This window comes from Pezoporus occidentalis, unplaced genomic scaffold, assembly GCF_034315485.1.
Source record: "Pezoporus occidentalis ecotype Australia unplaced genomic scaffold, CSIRO_AGI_Poc_V1 ctg111, whole genome shotgun sequence".
NCBI classification, from domain to species: Eukaryota; Metazoa; Chordata; class Aves; order Psittaciformes; family Psittacidae; genus Pezoporus; species Pezoporus occidentalis.
In genome coordinates this window covers 1864388-1887065 of record NW_026912898.1, presented here as the reverse complement: position 1 = coordinate 1887065, position 22678 = coordinate 1864388, and the positions used below count along the sequence as shown (strand labels likewise).

At 46.2% G+C, this 22678-nt stretch overlaps 1 protein-coding gene across 4 annotated transcripts in view; it reads right to left on the bottom strand.

Annotated features, from left to right (window-relative positions):
• TMEM39A (transmembrane protein 39A) overlaps nucleotides 1–22678 on the bottom strand; it is a 48023-nt gene that overhangs the window by 3902 nt on the left and 21443 nt on the right. Inside the window, exons 1-4 of one of the 4 annotated variants that reach the window (XM_062632930.1) lie at nucleotides 16495–16632; nucleotides 4759–4939; nucleotides 2626–2848; nucleotides 1169–1252 (exon numbers count right to left, since the gene is read on the bottom strand). In XM_062632930.1, the coding sequence (XP_062488914.1) occupies nucleotides 1169–1252; nucleotides 2626–2848; nucleotides 4759–4939; nucleotides 16495–16498 (492 nt within the window). In that variant the 5' untranslated portion in view covers nucleotides 16499–16632. Of the gene's footprint in view, nucleotides 1–1168; nucleotides 1253–2625; nucleotides 2849–4758; nucleotides 4940–16064; nucleotides 16246–16328; nucleotides 16450–16494; nucleotides 16633–22678 lie in introns of those variants that run through there. The other 3 variants (XM_062632903.1, XM_062632913.1, XM_062632919.1) reach the window with 3 other exon arrangements.

Below are 22678 nucleotides of genomic sequence, written 5' to 3'. Positions count from 1 at the left end.
GGTGAACATCTGACTTTATTCAGCATTGACAGAATCCAAGATTCAAATAAGCACAAGTTGTGAGGCATGGCTAAAATAGGGTCTGCAAAGCAGAAAATACTTTTGTTCCAGTCCCTTATCTGATGATAGTCCAGGAAAGTCTGAGACATTTCCTCTTCCTCTTTCCTTCAGAAGGATCATGCCTCATCATTCATTTCCCTAAAGAACTGGCATGTCACAGTTCTCGGCTGAGGGAGGAGAAGATGGTGCACCCTGCCAATCCCAAAGCTAGATTTCCACCCCTCATCTACTGGGTGTACAGGCTGCAGTTCATTGAGGAGGCACCACCTTGGAAAGGAAAGGGAGAAAGCTTGTTCCTGCCTCCAGAAGGGAGAAGGTAACTGAACTATGGAAAGGTTCTCAGGGGCTACAGCTCTTAGATGGGATGTGCCAGAAGTTTTATGGAGAATGGGAACATAAATGAAAGAGGAATCAGAGATGAAAGGAGAACTTCAGAGATCTTCTCCATTCACTCATTCCACAGGACACAACGGTTCCTTTATCTGTTTTTAAATGTATTGCTTAGCCTTGTGTTGTTATTAACCATTTCAGAGGACAGAACTTCCATCTTCCTCAAAAAGACCTTTGTCAAACATACATTTGGTCTGGTTCTGCTCTCACAGAGGATCTTCAAAATCTGAGGTGGCATGACCAGAGTCCTAAAGTTACTGAGTAACCAGGACTGGAAAAGCAGTTCTATCACCTATTCCTATTTCACTTCAGTGTACTCAGACATCCTCCTCCTGACCTTTCCCCACTCATCTCCTGTTCATTCTTGGCTAACTCCCTAGTTGCCTTTCTGCTAACTGACTTGCAATTCCCTCAGCCACTTCTCTGCCTCGAGATAGTGAGGTACAATACTGGCCTGCAGCGATAAAGAAGCAAGTGGGAGCATCTCCTTCACCTCTTTCTATCTGCAGAGGCAACCGAGTTACCCAATACTGCGGGACACGAATGGGCTCAAGGAGAAAGCATCCCCACAATCTTAGTCCTTCGCATGCGGACTTGTTCTGGGGGGGAAGAAACCCTCCAGCTCTCCAACTTGCAGAACTTTCTGAGGCCACAGATGGTCATGCTCTACAACCAGTACTAGGGGCAGGAGAGGAAGCCTCCGAGATGGTTATGTTACCTCAGAGATGAGGGCCCACACCAGCCTCCGCGCCAGCATCACTGTGATGAACGCCGCCAGGTGATAGTCAATGAGGTGAAAGTTCTGAAGGAGGAAAGAAAAAAGGGTCTTCACCAGGGGAAGGGGCTCTGGAACCACCCAGCTGGGGTGGGACAGGAAAGCTGCCTGCTCGAGTGCATCAGGACCTCAGGTTAAGTGTTCCCCAAGTCTCTCTGTTAGGGATAAGGGAGAACGGATAAACATCAGTAACACAGGAACGTCTCCAGATGTAAGATCTTCCCCACATGGAGGTTCCTTCCCATGGAGAGATTTCCACTGAAAACAAACCCACCCTTCAGGTAGGTGTTTTTGTGGTCAAAGCGACATCTTGGACCAGGATTGCAAGTCATCCCTGGAAAAGCCAATAAGCAACCAGAGCAAGGGCAGATGAAACAGAGCCCAGAGCGAGCACACCAGCTCACTTTAGCTCTTGGTCTTAGAAATGGTCTGTGGTGACCAATATTCCCTGATAATCAGGTTGAGCTGAGAAATGTCATCTTCACGAGCCATAGATCTGTATGAGAAGTTTCATGTTGGCTCTGGCTTCTTCAAATTAGATACAGTTTTTGGACCCCTTCTGATTTTTGAAGGAAGCTATCAAAGGTGGTGTGGCTAGAACAGTTAGCAGAGTGTGAATACTGCTGTTTGGGACTTCAAGGCCATTTTGGGTGAAAAAGAATGCTTGATTTCTGATGGGAACAAACAAATGACCATTAAATCCTTTCAGGTAGGGAGCCTAAAACTACTGTTTAAAGCAAGCTGTGTCCAGCACGGCAGAGCTGAACTCGAAACTGATAACTGCACCACCAGCACCACCTGCCGGTATAGTTAACTAAGGAACCACTTCATGCTTCCAAGCAGCAAGGACACCATAAAAACTGAAGGACCACTTCAGAAGCTAGCTTCACTCACATGAGGTTTGCTGACTCAGGTACAGGTCATTGCCACACTGTGCAGCTTATTGCGCCAGGAAGAAGACTAAAACTGAGGAGACTGGAAGCTTGACGTAACCTGAGGATCTCTTCCCCAACTCCTCTGCTGCTGATACGCTGTGAGATCCTAAAGAAAACTTGCACCATCTTCCTTCTCTCAGGTTCTGCTGTTTCCACTGCGAAGGGGCACCCACGGCAGGAGACAGCAGGCTCCTGGAGTCTCAACTCCATTTCAAACCCTAGGATCTAGCTAGGCCATGCAAGGAATTTCCACTGAAGGAGTCATGCTGGCACTTCTTTCTCACCTTCTATGTATTTTCTCCCCTGTAAAATGGGGGATGACATGATCCTGGCTGATGGGGGTTGCATGTGAACTCTCCTTCACTCCCCTAATGTCAAATGTTTGGTGATTCCTGGCCTGAGGAAGCATGAAAAGAAGCTGTGTAATGAAAAACCATGAGTGATGCCATTTGCTGGGGAACTCACCAGTGAGGTGCAGGAAGCAGGGTGATTGTACGGGTACCACCAGACAGTCTTGTAGATGTTGATGTACTGAATGAAGAGGGCTACCAGCAGGTAGATGAAGAACAGGAATTCAAAGAGAAGGCTCCCATCCAGTGGCAGCTCAGGGATGCGGCAGTGACGGACAGGCTCTGGAGTGATCAGCGCTGTGATGGGAGGCGCCGAGAGGCTGATGGCACTACCATTCCTGAGGAGACACACAGCACTCATTTGGTAAACATCCTACATCATCTCTACCATTCTGCAGGACAGGGAGTGCTTGAGGTTGTGAATTTGGGACTGAGCATTGCTAGAGGAGAGGTGGCAGCAGTCTCACATTTGTATTTCTCGCATGAGACTGGTGGTGAGCTTTATCTTAGTTCAGCCAAAACCAACATTCAGCGTTTTCTCCAGGCAGCAGATTGAGCTGTTACGACACGGACCAAACTTGAAGCTGGAGGAAGTCAAGTACACAGAGTGAGGAAAAAACTCCAAGCAACAAACATTAAGGACTCTATGCCAAACTGACCACTTAATGTTACCTCTCCATATCAGGAAAGGCTGAGAAAGTTGGGGTTGTTCAACCTGGAGAAGGCTCCAGGGAGACTTTATTGCAGACTTTCAGTTCTTAAAAAGGGCCTAGAAGAAAGATGGGGAGAAACCTTTTAGCAGGGCTTGTTGCAACAGGATGAGGGGTGGTGGTTTTAAACTAAAAGAGGGGAGATTCTTTACACTGAGGGTGGCAAAACACCTTGGTTGCCCAAGAGAGGTGGTGGATGCGCCATCCCTGGAGACATCTAAGGCCAGGCTGGTTCTGGGCACCCTAATCTAGATGAAGATGTGCCTGCTCATTGCAGGGGGGTTGGGCTAGATGACCTCTGAAGGTTCCTTCCAACCCAAACCCATTCTATGATCCTATGAATATTCACTCCGCCCGCCCATCACTAAGACATTACAGTAGCACCCAGCCTCTTTCTCCAGCACTGCAAAGTGTCCATCGTTCCTCTCCTCACAGTTCCTCTGTGAGGGGTAACTAAAAATGGAACAGAGCAGTTCAGCCACTTCCTAGAGGCTGACTTCTCAAGTGTTCTCACACTTCCTTTTTTCCTAGGCTTCAGAGGAGGACAGGACAACTAAAAGCTCCAGCAGACTGAACGGAGGAAGCTCAGACACAAACTCTGCTGTGTCTGACTGCAAGCAGGATAAACAGCGCTTGCCCAGGACCCTGAGGCACTGACTCCATGGTCTAAACAGTCACTTGTTGCTCAAGAAGCTATGAGTGTGACATCTGTCCATCTGTCCCAGCCAGAGAAGTCTTTAAAGGCCAAAACTAAATGGCTTGGATCTCTTTACTCTCTAAGGATGAACTTATACCAGGTTGATCAGGGCCTCAGCATACAGCAGAGCTTCTCTAGTTTGCTAACTTCTGTACGGAAGGAAGTAACATTGGGCCTTTTTTAGTCTTTGTGCCAAATGTGGAGAACTAAATGTCACTGTGTGTTCTTTTTTCAGCCTCCAACTTCCTCAAAAAATTGAGAGGAGCTTTGCCAACTGAATGAGTCTCATCTGCAGCCAGCAGGACTAAAACAGAAGATAGGCAGGGCAGGAGGACGCTTTTCTATCACATAGGAGGGGGACTCACAGCTGAGCTCTGACAGGTCACACTGACTCCCTGTAGCACTGCAGACAAGTGAGCAAGAGGCAAGAACTCATAATCTGCCAGGACTCACTGCTCTGGTGACTGCTGCAGGGAAGGACAATCTGAGCACTGTGCCATTCCACCCCTGGTCATTATGACCATGGTGAGCAGTGAAGGGTGGCTGTGACCACTTCCACAATCCTCCCCACAAGGCTGATTTTAATGCATGAAGTCATGAGAGGGGCCATAAAGGGAATCATGGTAGCAGAGCTCAGGGGAGAAGCTGGAAGAGGTTTGTCATGCAGGGCATATTCCCTCTTGGATGGGCCACCTCCTAATGCCACAGCGGAGGGCTCAAGGTTCCCGTGCCCCAGTTTCTCACTTTAACCATGAAGCCACACTCATGCACAGAGTGGATCAAGGCTCCTCAGCTTCTGGCGCCACTACAGATATCTCCACAACCCTCCCTTTGTCCTCACCTGTTTCTCAACCCAGCACCGTTCCCGCAGTTCCCGCCAACCAGCGTCTGGAGAGAAGGCAAAGCTGAACGGCTTAGCTGCTGCCGGCTGGGTCCCCTCCTTCCACCGGGCATGACCAGGAACCAAGCCACTTCCAGTGCCTCCCTGAGACCCACTCCACGATCCTGAAGCTTTCCCACGTCTGCAAAGGAGGCAGAAACATCGTTTAAGCTGCAAGCTTAGTTCACACCCCGGCCAAGCGAGTTCACGCAAAAGGAATACACTCACACACTCAGAGCACTGTGGGGCATCCATCACCACCCTAAAGCACTGTGGCATTTCAGTGGCACCAGATCAGAGTCTGCTTGCATACACTGAATGGACACCACTGACACTGTGTCTTTAAAAGCAGCTGCTTAAATTAGCCATCAGTGCCTGTTTGCACTTCCTGTGGGTTGGAAAGCACAAGGGGTATGGCTAGTGCTGGAGAACATACTACTCTGTGCCTCATGTCAAAAGCAAGCCTGGGAAGAGCCCTCTCCCTGTTCTGGTGCATGGGGCTACTACAGCTTCACAGGTCTTTTAATGACCCAACACACTGACAGGCTCGGGTGCTGGTGGGTGATTTGGACCCTCTCTGACAGAGCTCTGAACAGACTGATCTCCATGAAGATGCACGGTTCTGATCAAGAAGCCCAGACACGAGGTAATGGCTTCAAACTGAAAGAGGGTAGATTTAGACTGGATATAAGGAAGGAGTTCTTCCCTGCAAGGGTGGTGAGGCCCTGGCACAGGGTGCCCAGAGAAGCTGTGGCAGCCCCATCCCTGGCAGTGTTCAAGGCCAGACTGGATGGGGCTTGGAGCAACCTGGTCTAGTGGAAAGTGCCCATGGCAGGGCGTTGGAACTGGATGAGCTTTAAGTTCCCTTCCAACTCAAACCATTCTAGGCTTGTGAGATCCCTTCTGTACTAAGCAAGCCTGACTGACACAATGGTAGGAGGTCCACTTAAAAGCGGTTCTAGTTAGCAGATTAGTGCAGCAAACCACTCATGTATGCATGTACTTCAATGCACATACAGGTAGTCACATACCCCAGCCCTCAAAAAACAGAAATAAAAAGGTTAAAAGTAAGCCTTTAAATATTTATTTCAAGTGACACATTTAAATCAGTGAGGTCCTTAAACTGAATGAATATGAGAGCCTCGGCAGCTCCGAATATCAATAACAAAGGTGGATTCTCTGGCACAGACCTTATAATTTCCCATATGACTTTGCTTTTATTCCCCTGGTTTCCACATGCCACTGAAGGATTTCTGCAGTTGGGGAAGTTGCTGATGGCCAGCAGGCAGAAGAGAGTGTGAATCTGGAAGTCATTCTAACTGCTTGTGCTGTACAGAATCAACACTGAGTGAGCATCTCACTGCAAGGCTTCTGGGGTGTCTGGATGCTCATCAGCTGCCCTTTTCACAAAGCAGCATAGTCAGAACTAAACCCAGCATCCAAAAAAGTACCTCTCACCTTCCAGGGAACTCTGGATCTAGCTTCTGAATTTACAGATGGAACTCATCTATTCAGAACTCGGTTATCACCTCCTTGAAACCCCTGAGGAATCACAGCTGAGTGTGTGCTTAGTGAGTCACACACACTGTGCCCATGAGCAGTGTGGAGGAAAACTGGACTCCCTCAAAGAATTGTCCTTTGGGTTAAAATTTCCCATCCTTCATCCCTGCTCCAAATAACCAATTCTCAGCATCTCCACAAAAATCAAGATGTTTCAAAAGCTGAATGCTTTCCACATACCCAGATGAAGGTCATGCATACCCAAAGCAAGAAGAGTTGTGAAATGACATGAAAGGAGAGAACAAACATTGGATAATTTGGGGTTGGAAGCAAAGAATATGTTTTGGCAGACTTCAAAACTCTCCTTCTAATTCCAATGAGGACACAAGAGAGAATTGAAGCCTTCCTTACCTTTCTTTTCCTTTACCTTCTCTTTGTAGTGAAGACTAAAGCTTTCAGAGAAGTTTCTGTAGGATGTTCTAGAATATGAGTTGGGAATATTTGTATTTCATGAATTAAATATAAACAGAAGAAAAGTCTCCTGTGTACAGCAGATGAGCAGGGGCAGCAACAGACACTGCAGAATTCATTAGAGCATCCAAACACTTTACATCAGCTGCCAAGATGAAGAAAAAAATTAGGAAAACCTCTAAAAGAAGCAACTTCTGAAAGCATTTTAAGACAGATTAAGCTATTATAGGGGCCTGTGGAAGCTAAAACAGTGTGATTCAACCTTCAGGATGTTTCTGATTATGGATGCAATGAACTGATGGTTTGATTAGTGCTATTAACAGTGGAAGGTGTTTGATGCCACATTCAGTAATACATGTCAATAATTTAACAACTCTCATTAGTAGTGTCCCATTAATATTAGTGTTATCCCATTAGTATGCTCCACATGCTCACCCATATAGTCATTTGGACACTGTGCAATTGCACTCCCCCCCTCTGGCTTTGCAAACTAGTAAAATGTAGGTTTCTACCACTCAAAAAGAATGCCTGTGGAAAAGAAAGGAGCCCTCCTGAACATCAGTGCACCATATTTTAACTGCACTTGAATAAGCCCTTTCACAGTGATCTGTGAACATACAGACTGGGCTGTTCCTCAAGTTTTAAATAACTTTACTTCACTGGAGTTGAATGAAATCAGCTAAATCTTAGAGCAAAATGTGCCTCAGAACCATCCCTGGGTTGTTTGCTTTTGTTTTGTAAACCCAGCCACACTGAAGCTCCCCAGATAAAGTGAAACAAAGCAGGGAGATTACAGATCAGTTTGACTCCAAGTTTGCTTGTTTTGGCCTTGAACCAATAAATAACTCTCCTTTTGGAGGGGACAGACATGGGAAAAGCCTCTTAATAGTTTTCAATTAATAAACAAAGGCATGATTCTACTGTAAAAAATATCCTAACTTGGGGGAAAAAAAGTGTCCATGACCCTTTAGTCCAACAGATAATGTTCCTGTGTGCATCCAAGTCATACAAAGTGTTAATTAAGAGCCTCAGAGCACACTGGGAGTCTACCACACTCCCTTCTCTGTCTTCAGAGTCCCCACCCCACCAGGAAGCTTATTTTATGGAGTCACAGGCACAAAAACTGAGTAATAGAAAAGCTTCCTGACAAGACTCTTTAGTCCATTAATGTGATTCCACATTGTTCACAGAATCATGGAATGGTTTGGGTTGGAAAGGGCCTTAAGATCACCCAGTTCCAAACCCCTGCCATGGGCACAGACACTTTCCACTAGAGCAAGTTGCTCCTGGCCTTGAACACTGTCAGGGATGGGGCAGCCATAGCTTCTCTGAGCAACTTGTGCCAGTGCATGGACACCCTCACAGTGAAGAACTTCTTCCTTACATCTAACCTGAACTTCCCCTGTTTCAGTTTGAACCCATCACCCCATGTCCTATTACTACAGTCCCTAATGACGAGTCCCTCTCCAGCATCCTTGTAGCCCCCTTCAGATACTGGAAGCTGCTCTGAGGTCTTCCCAGTTCACCTATAATTTCACTCAAAATAAGTTGCATACTTGTAGTCCCTCCATCTCCAGCACCTCCAGAAGAGAAGCTGCCGAGCTCACAAGATCTCCTCTCTCAGACACACATGGGCATCATAACATCACACAAGAAGGATCTGTGGAGCAAGTATAGAACAGTGGTCCTGTCCTCACAAAGAGAATGGATATGTGTTTGGGCAACTCTTGGGTCCTAGAGAGGGACCACAGACAAAACCTTCAGCTGTGACATGGTTATAAGAAGATCCAGGAACATAACGCATCAGCCCCTCTGATTTCAAATTCTTGCTTTTAAGACTACAGAAAGCACTTGGGCGTTTTGTTTGTCTGCACCAACACTCCTTCTCCCCATCAGCTCCCCAGGCAAGAACCACAGCTGTGAGCAAGGCTTTATTGGTGAAGAGCAAGGCAGATGAACTATCCACCAGTTCAGAGGTGAAGTACCACGCAGCTCCGTTCTGCTCCCCAGGGACCAATGCATCATGTTCCTGCATCAGCAGCTGCCCAAACAGTTCTTGCAAGAGGCAAATCAGGAGAGAGTCAGTGAGTCATCAGAATGAAAAGTCTGCCTGGTTCCCTATCTCTTTGCTGGAAATGCTACAATGCTCAGCCAGTTATGTTGATGGTGTGGTTGTTTTTTAATATGAGAAAATGAGAAAGCCTTCAGTCCTCTTGGGAAGCCTGCTGCAGAGCTTGGAAAACACTCAAGAGGCTCTCCTTGCCTCCACAAGTCCTACAACCAGCTACAATCAAGAGCAGCAAGGGAAACGTGCCCACCCTCACTTGAGACCACAAGTATCTCACTGCAATGTCTTGACCAAAGCAGCCTTTTTCCTGTCAATAAGTATGTGACATCTTGGGGTGAAGCAACAAACTGCCTCTGTTGCTGTTAGCAAGGGAGCTCTGCCTACCTTCTCCTCAGCAACATATAAGCTCCTAGTGTTGTTTAGTGCCAGAAGCAGCCCATCTGCTGCCCATCTCCAAAGCACTCCTGTGTCCCGGTATCTGTCAATTCCTCCCTGCTGCTGCCGCTGCCTGTCCCTGCTGTCGGGAGCACTGGCTTCTAGGTTATTTTCCTTCAAAAAGGAACGCATATCCTGGAACTCGACTGTATGGACAAGCCCTGAGGCACAAGCTCCTGGACCACAAAGGCAAGGGATCATCTAAGAGCTGGACAGTTCACCCTGAGCTGAGCAAAAAGCTCTGTCCCCAGCACATCCTCTGTTTTCACTCCACAGGTGACAACTCACTGCGTCCCCAACAGCAGCTTATTTATAAAACCTTGTTAGCACTGCTGGAAAAAGAGTTCCCAGCCCCAGGTGAAACCATTTCTGGAAGGATGGGAGGAGAAAAATAGAGTGGGATTCTCTAACCTTCGGGATTAAGTATGTACTGTAACAGTGGTGACTTTCAGCTGGCAGACAAACAGCTCTTTCTCCTCTTCCTCCCCTCTACCCCCATCAGTCTGTGAAATTGAAACAAGCAATGTAAAAGGTCTCTTGGTTACTCATGACATCACTTCAAGTCACTGTAGCTGGGCAACCTCATCCCAAACATGCATTTGTCCAGCAATCCAAATGTTTTAGCAAATTATCAGCAAATCTACTTTATAGTGAAATTTTCTTTTGAACTCCTGTGAGTCCTTGTTACTATGGCTTGATTTTACTTCCTTTTAGTGTGAGCCTCTATTTATTTATGTTAAATAAAACCATTTTGACATCTGGAAAAATGAGACATAAAGCTGGTAACCCATTCACCCACCATCACACCGAAATGGTCGAGAGCTGAGGAGCAGCAATGGCTGCACCCATGCCATGAGGCCACCTTGTCAGCACCCTCACATCTGCTACTCCGAAAGCCAAGAAGCTGCAGAACTTCCATGGATGAAGCCCTAACTCAGTTTGGGAATAAAAAAGCATTAGGTTGTTATGAGGGAGGAAACAACTGACAGGTTATCAGATGGAAAGCTAAATATTTGGCTTGTGCAGCACTAAATCAACACAACCTTTCAACTCAGGCTGGCTCCAAAGGCCCGGCCCTGGGCTGGGAAGCAAAACCGGTTAGGAGGAGGTCTCCCAAGTCAGCACATTTTCCAAGTCCTCATGCCACATGGAGCGACAGGTTAAGAAAGAGATCTGGTGTGGAGAGAGGCAGAAGCCCCCATAAAGCACATCCCAGGAGTGGGTGAGAAAGACAGAGCTGGGTGGTGAATCCCCATCATGAAGTGATGCACCAGCAAGGCTAAGCTTTGCTCAGTGACTAAGAACCAAGGGATTTTTCTGTAGTACCAAAACTAACCCAGCAAGGCCAAGTCAGCACAGGCTTTTCTAATGCAGCACAGCTCCATCTATCAGTCCTCTGCACACGTGTCAAAACAGAAGGGTGAAAGTAGCAAGAAAAAGGCAAGAATTTACATGTATGTTTTATGACTCATTCCAGGCATCTTCAGCAAGGAAGGCCAGAGCTAAGCAGGCAGGTTAGAGGGGGAAAATAGAAGTTGTAGCTAAAGACAAGCTGAAGACAGCACTTGCCGTTTGTGCTTCAAATACCCACAGACAAAAATGGGAGCAGAAAAGGAAAGGTTACAGGAAAAACCTCTCCAGGTTAAAGTGCACAGCTCATTTTGCTGATGTGCTCTTTAAGGAGAGGACGTAGATTTAAGTTCTTAATACTCCAGAGCAAGAAAACTATCCAAGAGGTTGAAAAAGCCATTTTTAAAACCAGAGAGATTTCCAACACAAATCCTACACATTCCTTAAAAGTCCCCTCAAAGATCTTACTTCAGGGGGTGAGAGGGAAAGATTTCCAGAGGTCCTATTCAGACTGCAGACAAGTTCAAGTCTTTGTGAATTGGGGGAAAGAAGATACACACAGTAAGTGCTCTTACTGAACTTCTGGCAAGTAGAAGAACAAAGCAACGATTCCTGGATACCTCATAAGCATGTAATTACCTTGTGCAACTAACTGGTGCAGGAGGTCAAAGCAAACAGCTTAGCAAGGCTTTAATGAAAGACTATCATAATTTTATGAATGAAGACAAGTGAAATTATGTTCAAAAAACAAGTGAAGGAAAAAAAAAAACAACAAACCCAAACCCCACAACACAAGATCTTCAGGGCTCAGCAGCTACAAGTGGCCAATAACACACTCCTCACCAAGACAACAGTATCACAAGACATGAACATTTTCTTTGGCTTCTTCTGATGTATTCAGCAACACTCACAGCCAAATGCTGGATCTGGGAATAAAGAGAGCATTGGCTTGCTTGTGTGTGAGAAAATGACAGAATTGCAAAGCTGAGCTTTTCCAAATGCAGGCCTGACCAGTTGGGTCATGGTCTATTTTGGTCCTACAGTTCCCATGCTTCTAAATGGTGTGGGGAAAGGGACAAGAAGTTATCCTCATCCAAAACAAGAGGCTCAAATTAAAGAGCTGGCAGGAATTAGAGTGAGACATATGGTTCTCAAAGACAACCTGCACTGTCACCTGAAAACTTGGGAGAGTTTCAGCTTCAGCTCCAAAACAGGGTTGAGTATGCAGCAACACAAAAGTTTTAAGTTCCAGCTCCATGTGCCTGTTACTTCCAGAAGCAAAAGTTCAGTTTAGAAGGGGGCACTGGCTGGGAAGTAATGCTCTATCCCAAGGAGGTTGTTTTAGCAGACACAACACAGGCAAAGCTATCAAAGCTGGCTGGTAATACAGTTTATCAACACACACTCCTAAGTACATCTTGCACCAAAGCTCTTCATTAACACTGCACAGGTACAGCTACACCACAGCTATCAATCCCCTCCATTGCACCATGCCCCACACAGTGACTGGGAAAGGGAGGGAATTTTGGCTACAGCCACTGAAATTTGCTTTTCCAATTGATTAGAGCAAACACGCAGCAAAACAGATCACTACTGGGGGGGTAGGGGAACAGATAAAAGATGCTCTTGCCTTAAGGGCTCATCTTTTCAGCCAAGCAAGCCACCAAAACATTCATTCTGTTCCCGACGCCGAACACATACACATGGTCTAATGGACTAAGTATAGGACTGCAAACCAGGAACTTTTTTGCTTTTTTATCTCTCCTCTTCAACTCACTTCCAGGGAACTTATTTTACCACGTCAGACCTCAGTTTCCTTATTCCAAAGAGGATAAACTGTTCAGCAAGGATTTCTCCTCCCAGGGGTCTCTGCAGGTAGCACCGAATAGTTTTTACAGCATTATTTTAGTGCTTTAGACAAGCTTTTTTTCAAAACAAACAGAAGCAGCTTTCCTGCTGGTTTTGTTCCTCTGCCAATCCCAATGTTTAATGTAATGGAGATCAGCCATGATGACAAATCATGGGGAGTCACTAGGAGTTTTCTGTTTTGTCCTCACATAGCTAAAAATAAGGCAGGCATCTGCCATCTGTAGCAACGAGTTTGAAGGAATGGAGTAGAACACAAGGAAGAAATGCTTCCTTGAGGCTTACCCAAAGTCATTGCACTGGGATTCATATCAGAAAGCACCAGTGTGACAATGATTTGCATATCCTCGACACTGTAGAAAGGCAGAATTATCACAAGGGATTCTAAATAAATCATATTTTGCATAAAATACACATTTGATTTAAAATGTAAAATTGCATAAGAGAATACATCAGCTCCCCTCTACTTGCCTCCTAAGTAACAGGCACAGGTAATACACAAGTTTCCTGCTTCCATTGTTCAGAACTTCATGTGACCATTTATGGAGCAACTAATCGATCAGACTGGGAAAATGCAATAGGTAACATTAATCCCTGGTATAATTAATGACACCAAGACTCATTTAGCTGTTTGAATCTGCACACATGCTCCATTGTAAGTATTCTGGGCTACAGATGTCTACTGACAATTTAGCTTTAAACCAAGCACCTTCAGTATATGTTATGTGGATGCCTCTGCCATGGCTTTTCTGACCAGCTTGCATAATAACACTCACTTCCCACCAAAAGTCTTGTTTTCCGCTTGCAACACATTCAGCTGTCCGAAAAGTCGAAAGAAAAAAGGTTGGAAATGACTCTCCAATGACTACTTGCCACAAAGAATGGCAGGAAATCTCTCAGGAGAGTTTGGTAGCTCGTAAGTTACTTGCCCAAGTCACAGCTACTAGAGATTTACCTCCTGTTTTAAAAATCCACCGCCTAAAAGCTGTAGTACGGTTGTGGTACAGTTAGAAGTAAGTGGAGCTTTCATCAGCACAAGAGAACTGCTGCTGTTAGGTGGACAAAGAAGAGGAAAGCAAACTTCATGGCACCATTGATTACTGGGACAGGCCAAATTCTGCAGCTGGAGAGTGGATTTAAGGAGAAGGGAGGGAACACAGAAAGAAGAGGAAGGCTGACTGTCGTAATTTCAGATCTTCCTTATGGCTTCCTGTGTAGCACAGTACTGTCAAACTGTGTGAGTTCTCCAACTGAACAGCAGTGCAAGGAGGAAAAAAAAATGGGCCTCAAAAAAGGACAACATGTCTAACAGAATGTCATACTGTACAATTAATGACAGATCAAGTAATACTAAAGTCTAAAGATGCCAAGCATTTAAGTAGGTTCTGCAAGCCAAATTCTACCCTCTTCTGGATTTCTCAGTCCATAAACATGCCAGAACACAAAATTTCACAATGGAAAAGACTGGCTGGAAATTGGTAATATTTTTAAGACCAAATGTTCTAAATAATAAAAAATTAAGACAAATCTCCAACTGATTTTCACCAGTGCTAAAAACCACACACATCTCTGTACTGACAAAATATCTCTACTTTAAATCTAGAGTATGAATTCAACCTCTGCAACTTAAGAGTTTCACATCTGTGAACTAGAACTGAACCACATGCTTGTTACTGCCAGAAGAAAACTTTTTTTCCCCGGATTTCATGATACTGAGGCACAGGGAAGGCACCAAGAGTGAGGAGTAGCATGGTCTCCGAATCAGTACTATCTATTTGCTGTTCACCATATTCATCTTTAGGAACTGTAACTCCAGAGTTGCACTGAGGGGCCGGATTCACTTCTGAAGTGAACACTCACAGAAAAGTGGAAGCCACCTTAACAAACATTTCTAGCATACATGCTCTTGCTGTATTCTCAAACATCCAGGTTTGATGCCTGCAGAAGAAAAACAAGGTTAGTTGTTTTACAATATCCAGACATGAGTTGCCCAAGTCAATTTGCAATACAGACACTTTCAGAGAAAGACTTGTATTCAGTGCTGCTCAATTCCAAAACCAGCAGAAAGGGGTGGGGTTTTCTCCCTCAAATAATACCTACACAATTCAACTCTCTCTCTAAAATTGCAGACCAAAAAGCAGTGCCCGAAGAAAGCACAGACAAAAGAGTGATTAGATCTGTCTGCTTTTGAGTAATACATAACAGTATATTGGCTATGTTACATCAGCTAACATAGGCGGGTCACTAAGATGACAATAGCTTTGTTTCCTTAGCTACTACAGGATGACATTTGTGTCTCTGTAATGAGAGTACTTCAGTAAGGTGCTAGCCTGCACATTGAAAGAAGTTTTGAAAAGGATTTATCTCCTTGCAAGCAGAATAGAAACAAACTCTACCAAAGCAGGAAGCAGAATGGTTTATTCCTATTTTACAGCCAGAAAGACTGTAAAAATGAAAGGAAAAATATAAAAAAATAAAAGGCTGTCCTTTCTAAATTATCAGTAATTTTGAATGCCCAGGTTTAGGCAGTAGGAGTGTGGATACTCAGACCTTCTGAAAATCAGGTCTCAAATACTGCAAGCCACTGGGTCTGCAAAGAGAGAGCTAGGAATGAGCTGTACAGGAGGCATACTGATGTTCTGTGGTCTGGAGATTAGGAGCATGCATCGCGTTGGACACAGTTAACCGTGTCAGTGACATTACCTGTGCTCCTCTGTTGTCCGAATATACCAGACTGCACAGCATTCTTACCCTACATGCTGGTTTACACTGCAAAACCTGAGCCAAAGAAGGTTGCAGGAATAGCAGCAAGGAGAACTGAAGAACTTCCAGTCCAGTAAGGGACAACAAGGAGCGAGTGAAGTTTCTGCACAACTCCCAGAGAGCTCATCATTGCCTGGCTAATGCTTTGGTGCCAGCGGGCTGAGGATCTACCAGCAGAGCATCATCCCATTACACTACCAAGTGCCTCAGCTGAAGGAGCTGATGCTCCAAAGGAGGCTGGAAGGAAAAAGAGCATGGGAAACAAAGCCACTCCAACAGCAGGAATGCCAGGCGGCAAGCAAAGGAGCAGGCTGCAGGTTAAAGGGCTGGTGTCCTCTCTGCTCCCAGCATCCTGTGGAACTGGAGCTGAGCCATTCTAGTCCCTTCCCTGTATTACCATACCCCTCTCCCAAATAAATCTCTTGTGATCACAGCGAGTTAACAGACCTCAGCTGGTTACAGAAGGGATGCCTCGTCTCCAAAACCTTTACGACTCACCACTTTGTGATACAGACATCTCATTCCTTCACTTACAGCAGTAGCAGCTGCCAGTGATACGAGGGGCCCGTTATTCACAACGAAGAAGCATGGATGAGAGCGATCATAAATCGCAGACAAGGCTGCCTCTGTTCCTGCTACAGTCTCACACGTTAAAATTATGCTGGAGTAGCAAAGGAGCTACCTCATGGCACAAGGAAAATCACCCTCCTAACTGCTGTCCTACATAAGGGAGGACGACCGATACTGTTTTCTTAGTGGCACAAAAAAGAACAGCGACAGAGATGTCTACCCACACCCATTCTGGAAACGGTACCTTATGGCGAGTTAGATTTGCCTGGGCTTAGAGAGGACTGGCTCACTTCTCCATGTTCTACAGGACGGTGCCCTCTCTTACCTCTGTAGGACCGACTACACAGCGACAGCGCTTTAGCAGCCCAAAGCAAACCTACCCATGACCCCAGACCAACTTCCTCGCCCCTAATCCTCAACCGCCCCTCACAACGTGCCCGGACCTCTTGGTTTAACCCAGCAGGAAACGTCTAAAACAAGCAGCCCGGCACCAAGCGCCGTAACTCACCAGCAGGACGAAACAAAGCCAAGAGCCTCCGCACCACAACGGGCGCCCACTCACATACACCCCAAGTTTCAGGCAGGCGGCAGCCCGCGGGCTCGGCCGCCCGGCACCGCACCGCACCGTCCCGCACCTCACGGCCGGGGCAGGGTTCCGTCCCGCCGGTACTCACACATCCAAGCGGGGGCGGCGGCGCGGCTCGGACATCAGCCGGCAGCGGGGTCCCGTCCCGGCGGCGAGCCCCGCAGCCCGCCGCCACCGCAGCTGCCCGGGAGACGTGGCAGTGAGGGCTGATGCTCTCATCACAGGGCGACAGGCGGCGGCGGCAGCACACACCGCGGCGATCGCCGGCCGAGGACGGCCCAGGGAGGGAAGGGCGCTGAGGGGAGGGGCGGGGCGGCCACACCGAGCCGCCATCTTGGTGGTGGCAGCAGGGCTGCCGCCGAGGAGGTGCTCTGTGCTTTTACGTGCTTAATGTTGCACCAGGTACATTTTGGTGCTTTAGAATCGCAAGTAATAATTATGGATTGGTTTGGGTTGTAAGGGACTTTAAAGCTCATCCAGTTCCAAGGGACACCTTCCACTAGACCAGGTTGCTCTTGGCCTTGAGCACTGCCAGGGATGGGGCAGCCACAGCTTCTCTGGGCACCCTGTGCCAGCGCCTCAGCACCCTCACAGGGAAGAGCTTCTGCCTCAGATCTCATCTCAATCTCCCCTCTGTCAGGTTAAAGCCATTCCCCTTTGTCCTATCACTACATGCCCTTGTAAAAAGTCCCTCTCCAGATTTCATGCAGGCCCATTTAAGTACTGAGAGCTCCTATAACGTCTTGCCAGAGCCTTCTCTTCTCCGGGTTGAACAAGGCTAATCAACCCAGAAAGCTCTGTGCTTTGCATCATGAAATCACAGACTGGTTTTGGTTGGAAGCGGCCTTAAAGCTCATCCAGTTCCAACCCTTCTGCCACGGGCAGATACACCTCACACTAGACCAGGCTGCTCAAAGCCCGGTCCAGCCTGGCCTTCAACACTAAATCATAATTAAGTGCTTCATTACAGTCAGCAAATCTATGACTGAACATCAGCAGCTGAAAAGTCCCGCTGCCATTGCCACCCTAAGCTGAGGTGCGAGGCAGGGGCCTCACTGGAGAAGACCTGGGCCACTCGGCTGTGTGAGAAGCCACACACGGGTGCTGAGGACACCGAGACAGACCCAGCGCAGACCCGGGAGCGGGGAAGGGACACGGGGCAGTACCTGCAACAGTCACCAAGCGGCAGCAGATAGCCAAAGGTGGTACGAAACCGACCCAAGGCTTTCCTGAGGGGCTTTCAGCAGGTGCCAGCCCAGAGCTGGGGAGCGGCACGGGTGGAAAGACACCTCTTTGAATGATGAGCTCTCGCAGTCACAACGAGACAGGCTCTGGAAATACTGGAGGAAAGAAAGAATCTCATGTGTGAGCAACAGACTATAATGAACACGGTAGAGTTGGCTTAACCGAACTTTTCCGCTATTCTAACTTTTAAAATGGTCTGGAAGGGGCTCTGGTACAGTCTCATTGTTTTATCAGCGCGGTTGGGCTTGTTTCTGATACAGAATTCTATCTCCTCATTTCTTGCCTGCAGGGAATACATGTGCCTCATGTATTCACTTTCCTTCCTTCAGCCGCAGCATCATCTTCTGATCATTTTCACGTCTATGAATGTGAAAACAGCTGCCACACTCCAAACAGACCCATGTGCCTACCTCACTGCCCTCACACCTCAGCTTTGCTCACCCTTCTCCCTACAGCTGCAGAAATGACCAGGCACACCCCAGCTGGACCAGCCAACTGTGGCCACAGACCTGCATTTGCACTTCAGTAATACGCACCTTCTACCAGGAAACCTGCCAAAGCATTCCACTGTCCCAGAGCAGCTGGAAAAAAAACCCAAACTAAACTGTGAAATCTTGGAAAAGAGATATTGTTCTTAACCTCAGACCAGGTGTCTCCAAGGCCTGAGGCCCCTGCCCCAAGAGAAAGCTGCTCTTTGTGTAAAACATGCCCAGTATATCTTAGCTGATGGAGCTGTGCAACAGGGCACAGTAAGGCAGGAGACAGGTTTGTGCTAATTCAACAGGGATGAGATTCCTTTTTGGCTGTAAATCTGAACACCAGTAGAATTCAATGAAATGATATGGAGATGGGTGCCTCATCTTTTCCTTTCGCATTCTCACATGCAAACAGGATGTGACAATTTATTCTATCTTTGATAACGCTGTTTCAGAAATACCTTACATTTATCTGCCAAGGCCCTTGTGTCCAACCCATGACACGTGGTATTTTTATCACTGAATTCCTTACAGAGCTCTGTAAACATTTGGGTCCTTGGTCTCCTCATAGTTGCATGGAAACTGTAATCCAGACTGAGCTAATGAAACTTGGACTGAGGAACAAGCAGCAGATCAGGCAGAATGTGAAAGATGAGACCATCCCTTTTGCATTTTGGGAAATTGGCATGGGAATTCACCATGCAAAACACTGGATTACAGCCATGAGAAGCCCAGGGAGGTATGTTCGAAAAGATCCATGTTCGAAAAGACCCCTCCTCTCTCATTCAGTGTGTGTAACTGCTATGAGGACTTTGATAGAGTATACATACCGAGTTACTACACCACCAGACAGCACATGGCAAACACTAATGCTATACAACTTCTTGCACTCTCAGCCAGCAACATACTTGATTTGGTGTTTGTCTCTGTTCCTGTTTTCTTCTAGCTTTCAGTTCCTTTCTAGTACTTCAGGTTAACACCCTTTTCATCTGGTTCTCACTTCTGCCATGCTTAGTGTCTGTTCCCCACTGTTCCCTAGAAGTCCTAACCCCTTTTCCTTGCTGCTCACTCTCCTTTCTGTTTCAAATCCCTTTCCATTCTTATCAATTTAATTCCTTCCTTTCTCTTTTTATCAAACATCCCCTCTATCCTTTTACTCCAGGGCTATTGCTCCACAGTCTGTGGGACATCGATGGCTGTGACCCTGACCAGCCCTGTAAATTTACCCTGGGATACAGCTGATGCTTAATTTGGAGTCAAAGCCTTAACCCTACAACACAAAGATACAAGTTTGGTCTTGTGTACAACGTATCTATACAAGCTGGGTTACCACCACAGTGTAGCTGCAGTGACATGAAATTCAGCATAAACCAATTGCTTGAACATCCACCAGTTGCTAGGACTACTTTTGAAGTCCACTTTAAGCTCCTTTCTACTGACATCACACTGTTGTTGGCACCTGCCCCATGTTAAAGTAAGCTCTGTTTTGCTGAGTTGTGCGACTGTGACAGCGAGCCATCACCACCAGAATATACTACCACGGAAGTTATTCTGTGCCGCAAAATGGTTAGGTAGTGTGTCCAAGGATTGGGTTCCAAGGTTTAAAACAGAGTGTAGGTGAGAAAGACACAACAAAACCAGGAACACAGAACTCTGGATTTAACACAGCAATACTAACACTTCTGCAGAATATACACTAGTGTCACAGGGATTGTGAGTCACTCATGTCTTCTCTGTTTAAGGCAGAACTTCCCCTTATGGCCACATCAGTTGGTCTTTGTGCACAAAACACTGCCTGGGAAGTCCAATGCCCCTTCCAAAGGTTCCTCTGCATCACCTCTGCATGCAAGACAGGGCCACCGATCTTGTTCACCTTTCAAGGCCGCACTGCATTAGGCAAATATCTTTTATCTGAGAGTTTTATCAGGTAAGAGGCCTGTGTTTAAACTGTGAGATTGAAGAACAAAGATGAAGAAAGGTTGCTTTCACACCTGCTGCCAGGAAGAGCATCCAATGTGGACTTTGGATCTGTATCCAAGAAAAAAGTGCTTCTAGACATCTACAATTTTCCTTCAGATCACTGATGTCTCTGTGAATAGGAAACTAACCTGCAGGACTTTAAAACCTTTTAAAACCTACTCCTGCTCCACAAACAGCAATGCTAACAGAAACAGACCCTAGTGACCCATCTTCTGACTCTGTCTGCTCAGAAATTCCACTGTTTCTGTAACACTGTACTGAGATAAAGTACATTGAGGATTGTTTTTAGTTGCACTAAGACCCTGCTGCTATGGATTTGACTTTTGAGGAAACCTGTTAATGCTGTGCTAAGGAAACCAAAGAGGCACCAGGCTTTCTGTCTGGTATCACTGTCTCTTCCTAGACAAGACAATAAGAGGTTCGTTCATCATCTCAGCACAACAATGTTAATCAACATGCCATGTACTCTGTCTCTCTCCCCAAACCGGAGATGTGGCATTCCACTGACATACCTGCTGCTAAATTTACAGCTAATTATTTATTGGTATTATTTCCACAATAAGGATTTTATTTTTTTCAAAGATTTCAAAAACATTATTTATACTTTGAAAACTCTGAGTCACTGGGATATTTTTTGGGGGTATGTGGGTGAAAATAGCTTGTACTACATTTACATGTGGCAAATATTCTGGGCAGCTTAAGTTTGGTTCTTCTCCTCCCTGTGAGGCCCTGGCACAGGCTGCCCAGGGAAGCTGTGGCTGCCATAGCCCTGACAGTGTTCAAGGCCAGGTTGGACAGGGCTTGGAGCAACCTGGTCTAGTGGAAGGTGTCCCTGCCCATGGCAGGGGGCTGGAACAGGATGAGCTTTAAGGTCCTTTCCAGCCCAAGCCACTCTGGGATTCTACAAATGAGATTAAAATCAACAGCTAAAGATGTCACCTAGGACAACCTGCATTTCTGAGGTAGGTGAAAAGGTAAGGTTTTGCTTCATAAAAGATTAAAGATAGATTGCTGAAGGACACCTCAGACTCAGGATGCTTCTCAGTACAGATTCTGCTCCCATGAGATCCACACAGAGGGTTTTATTTTTTGGAACAAGCATAGGATTTAGTCCAGCAGAAAGAAACCTGATTAAAGAAACCTGACAAATGTTGAAACTGATAGATAAGGACACTTGTAGGGGAAACACACAGAGGAACTTTTATAATAGTGTAGCCATAGAAGAATTGATATCATTTAACACAGGTTTCTGTGGGCCGTAAACAGAATTAGTTGTTGTCTGTTTCCCTATTTGTTTCCCACATCCCCCATGATGCTTTGACTGCAGTAGCCCAAGTTTCCTGCACATCCTTCATACCCATGTAACACAGTATTCCCGATGCTCTGAGTCCACACTTGCAGATCCCAACTCACTTCCAGCATCTTCACAGGTATCATTGGCCATCTCCTCTCTGCCCTTCCCTAACCCATGAGACCCCCACCACAGTAGCTCCAGGTCCCATCATTCACTTACCTCTCGCTGCTGGCCTGTGAGATGAGGAACAATGTGATCTGCTGCCTGTGTTGGGACACAAAATACACACTGATTAAATCTGCAGCATGCGTGTGGCCTGACAAGCTGGAGAATGCTGATACATTCTCACTGGGTCACATAATGACTAATGCTCTCTGTCACCCTCTCAGCAGTGCTTGCTGCATCTACAGCTCTGATTCTCACAGTACTAACAGACACTATCTTTGAGAGCGATGCTGCTTTGGCAGATTTGATTGCAATCATCAACTACCATCTGGATTCTAAAAGACAACTAAAACTATCAATAGGTGTATATGATGCCATTAGAAATGGGGTCACTTGTGCAGTTTTTACTGGACAACTACTCATGTATATTTAATTTTGGATTATCAACTTCCTTTGCTATTTACAAGCAAGAAGAAATTTAACACTGTCGTTCCTTCTCAGATCTAATTCCATAGAATCATAGAATAACCTCAGTTGGAAAAGACCTTTAAGACCATCAAGTCCAACCGCTCCCCAGCACTGCCAAGACCATCACTAACCCATGTCACTGAGGGCCTCGTCTACACGGTGTGTGAACACTTCCAGGGATGGTGACTCCATCACTGCCCAGGGCAGTCTGTTCCAATGCCTGAGCACCCTCCCAGTGAACCCTTTCTGACAGTTTCAGTGGAGGGTTTTTTATTTTTTCTTGCAAAAATATTTGCCACAGTTTGCTTCATTTAATTTTTTTACACTTCTAAAGAGAGATTTTCTCCTCTCTGATGCTTCTAGCAGAAGTTCTCACCACAAAAGCTGCTGAATTTTGCCTTTTTCTTGAAGAGTTTTTAGTGCTTGACAGACTTGGATGCAACCTTACAGAGGTCTGGGGCTGGTTTGTTCCAGCCCCTGATAGGCATGCATGCAGGCTTACCCTAGAGCCAGGCACACTCAGCAGGGCAGTTTGTGATCATCCCTACTGCTCCCCTTTTGCTTTTTTTGCCATTGTCAGTGAAATGGCTTCAATGTTTTGGCCAAATAATTTTATTTGGCTGGTATATAGAATAATTTTGGCT